At 54.0% G+C, this 6638-nt stretch overlaps 1 protein-coding gene across 1 annotated transcript; it reads left to right on the top strand.

The window, feature by feature from the left end:
- The first annotated feature begins 2308 nt into the window (after positions 1–2308).
- On the top strand, positions 2309–6383 carry LYPD3 (LY6/PLAUR domain containing 3). Its single transcript, XM_082369685.1, has 5 exons — positions 2309–2466; positions 3054–3185; positions 3954–4124; positions 4370–4531; positions 5393–6383. The coding sequence occupies exons 1-5, from the start codon at positions 2379–2381 to the stop codon at positions 5875–5877; spliced, it is 1038 nt and encodes a 345-aa protein (XP_082225811.1). The 5' UTR covers positions 2309–2378; the 3' UTR covers positions 5878–6383.
- The last annotated feature ends 255 nt before the right edge of the window (positions 6384–6638 follow it).

Here is a 6638-nt window from a genome sequence, read left to right as displayed (position 1 = left end):
AGAGGCAGGAGTAAAATTTCAGTCTGTCTGACTCCAGACTTAATACTTTGTCCACTGCCTCACTCCACCATGAAAGACTCTCCTTCCTTTATTATAAAACAGACACCTCAGAGGCTCAGAGAGGTGAAGACACTTAAGTGGGGTCACACAGCAAACCATAAGTGAGGCTGGGATTCCAAGGCTGGGAGGCAGGGAAGTAGGGGGAAGTGTTGAATGACTTCACAGTCACTCACTTTCTCTCTCTGAGCTTCAGCATGATGACAAGCAACCCAACCTAGGTGACTGAGGTGCTAGTCATTGTTGGCAATGGGGGTGCCCCATGGGGTCCGGAGAACAGATAAAACCTTTATGAACACAGCCGCTATTTTTCCTGCCATAGGGAAATCTTATCTATGAGTCAGGAGAAACAAAGCAAGGTTAAAGCTGTAGTTTAAATAATAACATAATATAAATAATACATAATATTGGGTTGGCCAAAAAGTTCATTCGGGTTTTTACACCCTCTTACAGAAAACCCCGAACGACCTTTTTGGCCAACCCAATACAAGCAGTCACTTATATTAGCTTATATATGTGGATGCTTAGTCATTCTGTGGTTTGCACAGTGTTCTTGTTTGTTCCTGTGTTCAGACATAGAAGGCAGTAGTCCTGATTGTGTCTCACTCCATCGCAGTCACAGTGTGGCCCCATATGTGTTGGTGCAGGGGTGTAACAGAGCACCCAGACATCGCTGTGAGCCACCAGCCAACTCCCAGCCATCAGAGGCTGTTGTTCTCTTACCTGGGAGACTGCCCTGCTCCCTCCCTGGTCTCCTGGACTTCTCTTGCCCCTTCTACTCTTTTCCTTTTTTACTGAGGCCACAATGGCACTCCTCCCCCGCCCTTTTCTTTTGGTAAGAATAGTGTACATTCAGTGAAATGCATAAATGTAAAATGTACAGCGTACAGCTCGTTGATTCTTAGCATGTTTGTAGTTACATGTGTAACTACCACCCAGATGAAGATAGTAGGGGCTCCTTACTATTACTCCTTTGGGGCAATGCCCTCCCCAAAGTAACCCCTAGTTTGATTTCTATCACCACTGATTAGCTTTGCCTGTTCTAGAACTTCATAGAAATGGAGTCACATGGTATCTTTTATTTGTTTAAGGCTTTTTGAGCTCAACATAAAGTTGGTTTTTTTTTTAAGATTTTTTTTTGATGTGGACCATTTTTAAAGTCTTTATTGAATTTGTTACAGTATTGCTTCTGTCTTATGTTTCGGTTTTTTGTTTGTTTGTTTTTTAGCCGCGAGGCATGTGGGATCTTAGCTCCCCATCCAGGGATTGAACCCGAACCCCCTGCATTGGAAGGCAAAGTCCTAACCACTGGACTGTCAGGGAACTCCCAACATAAAGTTTTTGAGACTCACGTTGCCACCCAGGCCAGTAGTTGGCCCGTTTTCATTGCTGCATAATTCCCTGGGATTAGTGAATTCATTTCTTGATAAGTTTTTGCATCGTTTGCCAGATCGATAGTTTAAAAAGCAAATCTGATTGTGTCTCGGAGCTGATTTAGACGCCGTGAAACATTCTCCATCTTTCTCAGAATTAATTCAAACCTCTCCTCAGGGCCTGGAATGGGCCCTTTTGCCTCAGTTTCCCCCTCACTCCCCTCACTTTCTGAGCGCCAGGTACACCAGCTCCAGGTACACTGCTCTCATCTCTGTGTTCGAAGGGTCCATGCTGCTTCCAGCCGAGGTCTTTGCACGTGCTGACCCCTCTGCTTTGCAATGTGCTCTGCCCTCATCCCGACCTGCTGCACTGGCTAAACCTCCAAGTCTTTAAGATCGTAAGGCACCCGGATGATTTACATCCTCAGGGATGCTTCATTGACCAGCCCCCACTTTTAGATGCCACACCTCCTTGTGGCTCCCTACACTTTTTCCTTCGTTGTCCTCGCTGTAAATAACAATTTGTATGATTATTTGATTAATATCTGTCTCCCCCATCAGACTGTGAGCTCTGTGGGGACCAGCACTGGTTCTGTTTAGTCTCCAGCATCACCCGGCCCAAAGCCTGCACTCATGCAACATTTACTGAGTGCTGAGTGTTGAGTAGACCCTCTCTGTGAGCCTTATATCCTCTCCCCACCGCCACAAACACACAGACTTTCTCCTGGGAACTGCCGGGGAACCTTGACTTCCGCCCTTTCCCTCCTTGTCAGCTGTGGGTGACGCACCCAGGGGCGGGTGTCGCGCCCCACAGCGGAGGCTGATTTGGCCCGGTTGGGCAAGGCCAGGGTTGCCTGGGGGGAGGTTACTCAACCCGGGCTCACGTAAGAGGGCCCGGGTTGGGAGGCGGCACAACTAGGGGGGAAGCCGACAGAGCAGGACGGAACCATGGACCCCGCCAGGAAAGCAGGCTCCCGGGTAGCGATCTGGACAACGGGCTGGCTGCTGCTGCTGCCTCAGCTGCTGCTTCTAGAAGGTGAGTCTGCTGCCAGAAGGGGGCGGAGGGGATAGAGTGGGAGCTCTAGGGAGGGGGGTTCCCCTACCCCATACAGAGAGGGCTTGTGGGAAGGATCTCCCATCCTGGGCAGAGGGGTTGTGAGAAAGATCATCAGTCTCGGTCGGGGGAGGGGGTGGGCTGCGGGAAGTTTCCCTACCCTGGGCAGAGGGGACTGTGGGAAAATTTCTTCCATCCTAAGCAGACGGGGGCCTGTGGGAAGGGATCCCTCACCGAGCTGACTTGACTGTGGGTAAAATTCTCCCATCCTGAGTGGAGAACTGTAGGAAGGAGTCCCCCCACCCCCCGTCTATGGCAGGGATCCCCCACCTTGGGCAAAAAGGGCTGTGGGAAAGATGCTCCCACTGCAGGCATAGGGCGTTTGAAGGAAAGGGACACAAATGTATCTCCTGGCCTCAGATTTGTGGCGAGGTTTTCCTTATCCCGCCCTGGAAAAGAGTGTGCAATAGGATTGCACTGGGACAGAGGGAGTGGGAAGGACTATTTCTCCTTTGGGGGAGGAGGCTTCAGTAGGGATCGCTCAGTTCTACCTGCCTCTGTACCCCCAGGAGCGCAGGCCCTGGAGTGTTACAGCTGCGTGCAGAAAGCAGATGACGGATGCTCTCCGCAGAAGACTAAGACGGTGAAGTGCGCGCCAGGCGTGGACGTCTGCACAGAGGTCGTGGGGGCGGTGGAGACTAGTGAGTGGGGCCTCCCAGTCCTTGAGTACTCCTTTACGCTCCTCCATCTGGGCCCCGCCTCCTTATAGTCCCGCCCCTCCCTCTGAATTTGGCCACACACCCTTGAACGCAGCCCCATCCTTCCCTTTCAGCCTGGCGTGGGCCCTTCAACACAACCACGCCATTAGGGCTTAGAGGGATGAGGACGGAGAGTTGCGCATGGGTGGGGTGAACTGGGAGAACCCAGATCTGGGACCTCGTCTCCTTCAAGAGCACATCCTATCCATTTCCCCTGGACCACTGAGATCTCCCTACCCACTTCTGTCCCTGCCAGAATCCTCTCCACTCCAGCCTCCCCCATCCAATGGGGCCCTTGGTGATGGAGATCCCTCTAGAGGTCTTCTCCTAAAATCCCTAGGCTGAGGCTCCGCCCCTCTGACCCGCCCCTGTCTGCGGCCGCAGCTCCTAGGAGGCCCCATCCGTCTCTGATCCTGTGCCTTTTTTGTCGGTCTCAGTTCCTTCTGATGCTGCTTTCTGCGGTTCCGACTCCCTGTGGTCGTGCCCCGTCTTAGCTCCACTCTTGGCCCTCCCCCGTCGATTGTGTCCAGTGTCTGTCAGCCTGTCTGTCCCCTCAGATTCCGCTTTTTCAGGTTCCGCCCCTCGGTCTGTTATTGTTTCCCCTCGGATCGGTTCTTTCTGAGGGCCTCGCCCTCCCACCCTGGCCAATCCTCTGGTGCCGGTCTATTCCAGGCCCCGCCCCTCTGACCCTGCCCCCTCCCCTCTCCGCAGTCCACGGGCAATTCTCGGTGGCAGTGCGGGGCTGCGGTTCGGGACTCCCCGGCAAAAATGACCGCGGACTGGACCTTTACGGGATTCTGGCCTTCGTCCAGCTGCAGCAGTGCTCGCAGGACCGCTGCAACGCGAAGCTCGACCTCACCTCGCGAGCGCTCATCCCCGCAGGTCGGTGGGGGCGGGGCCGCAGGCCCAGGGGCGGAGCCATGTCTGGGCTGAGCGGCTAGGGGCGGTCACAAGGGGAAGGCGGGAGAACTCCGCAGGGGCTGGGGGCGGGGCCACGCCCTGGGGCGGGGTTAGAGGCTGAGCTGAGTGTCCGTCGAGGGGCGGAGACGTGGGCTGGAGGGACGCGGAGCAGGGCCGTGCTTCCTGAACCCTCTCGACCCCTTCCTTCCTCCCCGCCCGCCTCGCAGGCAATGAGAGTGACTACGAGCCTAACGGGGCCGAGTGCTACAGCTGCGTGGGGCTGAGCCGCAAGGAGTGCCAGGGTACGGCGCCGCCCGTCGTGAGGTGCTACAACGCCAGCGACCACGTCTACAGGGGCTGTTTCGACGGCAACGTCACCTTGACGGCAGGTGAGCGAGCTCGAAGCACCGGGCCTTCACGGGTTGTGGTAACCTTTCTGAGGCCTCATGGGTGGTAGGTATCCCTTTACCCAAAGGGTTCCCCCACCTCAGCGCATTCTGGGAACTGAAGGCCTAAGTTCGTGGCTTGTCCTAGAGCATCATGAAAAATGCAGTCCTATTCCCAGTATAGCACGAGAATAGGAATGCTTTTGTCCTAGAGTTTTTGGGGAAATACAGTTTTCATAGAGGCCTGCCAGGTGCAGAATGGGAGAATGTGCAATGGGAAATGTATTCAAGCCTCCAAGCTTCTGCCCAGGCATCGTGGGGAGTGTAGTTCTGACTCCTGAAAATTCAAGGGTTAGTGTCCCCACTTGTCCCAAAGTATTAGGAGAGATGTAGTTCAGCCTCCTGGCCTCTGCTTCAGGGAACCATGGGAGATGTTCTTCAAATTACATTCTCTGCCAGGTGTATTATGGCAGATGTAGTTCTGACTCTAAGACTGAATTTTGGTGGGGTGGTGTGAGGGGTGGGGGGAGAGAGAGGGAGGCAATGGTCTTCTGCTCTTTCCTCGTGTGAGAGGTGTAGTATCCCAGTTCAAACCTTTCTTCCAAGGCATTGTGGGACTTGTAGTTCATTCTACACATTTTTCCTCTCAAAGTACTATGGGAAATGTGGTCCACCGTGTGCCAAAGACAGTGGGACAGTGTTTCTCAAAGTGGGGCCCGAATTGAGACTTTGGGATTAAGGGATGCAGAGTCCTTCTGTCCCCTGTTTTGGGTCTTCTTGCTCTTGTCTTGCCCCTAAGTTTCATTCTGGCTGTGCCTACCCCCTCCCTCCAACCACGGACCTACCTGTGTCTCCCTCCTGCAGCTAATGTGACTGTATCCTTGCCTGTCCGGGGCTGCGTCCAGGATGAGTCCTGCACCCGGGATTCGGCGACAGGCCCAGGGTTCACGCTCAGCGGCTCCTGCTGCCAGGGGTCCCGCTGTAACTCGGACCTCCGCAACAAGACCTATTTCTCCCCTCGATTCCCGCCCCTTGTCCTGCTGCCCCGACCTCCGTCCACCACTCTGGCTGCAAACAACTCTGTCAGTACTTCTGCCCCAGCCCTGTCCTCCACTTTCACCACCAAACCCACCCCAGCCCCAACCAGCCAGACTTCTCCAAAAGAGGTCGAACCTGAGACCTCCCAGGAGGAGGAATCTACCTCGGCTGGAGGTGCTAGTGGCCACCAAGACCGTAGAAATATTGGGCAGTACCCCACAGAAGATGGAGCCTATAATAAAGGCTCTGCAGCTCCTTCAGTGGGGTGGGTGGCTCTTCTGTTGGCTGTGGCTGCTGGCACCTTACTATGAACTTCTCTACCTCTTGCCCTACTTCCTTGGCCATGGGTACCCTCACTTCCCATTACTCCCTCTTCCACCACTGGACTGGGCTGGCCCAGCCCCTGTTCTCCCTAGCTTTTGCTGCACTGGTTTGCAGCTTTGGGACAGAAAGTTACCGTTGTATATATCCTGCCAGGGTGTTCCAGCTTTTTGAGGGCAGCAACTGTATCCCCCTCACCTTTGTCTCCCCCTGGTCTCCTCCTGGTGCCTAGGTCAGAGGGTAGTCAGAGCTGTCCCAGGGAAGGTGGGAGAGACAGTGATAAGCTTCCTATTCGCTTTCTCACAGTCAACCTGGAATAGGAGAGATGGGGTCTGAGGGCTCTGCCTCCTGCCCCTGAATCTTTGTGGGAATCATTTTTTGGCATCTTTGTCTTCTTTTCTAGACTGTGAGCTCCTCAAGGGCAGGGACCGTGCCTTACGCCTCAGTGTGGTCAATGTCTGGCACATAAGGCTTCAATAAAAGCTTAATTACTTTGTATAGTGTTTTAAAGGAGTTATTTCTACCTCATTGCTGACCTACCTCAGTATAACCTACCTGAGATATTTCTACCTCCTGAAGCTGAGCTAGGGTGGAAATGCCAAGACTGAAATGGAGAAACTGAGATCCGGAGTCGCAGCCCTGGGGAACGTTGGTTTTGAACACTTTTCACCTCCTGAGGTTTAGCCGTGCTTATGGGTGATCCCACTGGTGAGGGGGAGACCGGGTGAGACCACTGAGCAGTGTGGAGGGG

Source organism: Balaenoptera borealis, assembly GCF_965194805.1.
Source record: "Balaenoptera borealis genome assembly, chromosome: 19".
Taxonomy (NCBI): domain Eukaryota; kingdom Metazoa; phylum Chordata; class Mammalia; order Artiodactyla; family Balaenopteridae; genus Balaenoptera; species Balaenoptera borealis.
This window is presented reverse-complemented; position numbering and strand designations above follow the sequence as displayed.

What these genes read in the sequence shown, in the direction of transcription:
- LYPD3 (XM_082369685.1), top strand. Translation starts at nt 2,379, where the DNA reads ATGGACCCCGCCAGGAAAGCAGGCTCCCGGGTAGCGATCTGGACAACG. An exon ending in TCAGCTGCTGCTTCTAGAAG is followed by an intron (nt 2,467 to 3,053) that starts GTGAGTCTGCTG and finishes CTGTACCCCCAG; the next exon opens with GAGCGCAGGCCCTGGAGTGT. An exon ending in CAACGTCACCTTGACGGCAG is followed by an intron (nt 4,532 to 5,392) that starts GTGAGCGAGCTC and finishes TCCCTCCTGCAG; the next exon opens with CTAATGTGACTGTATCCTTG.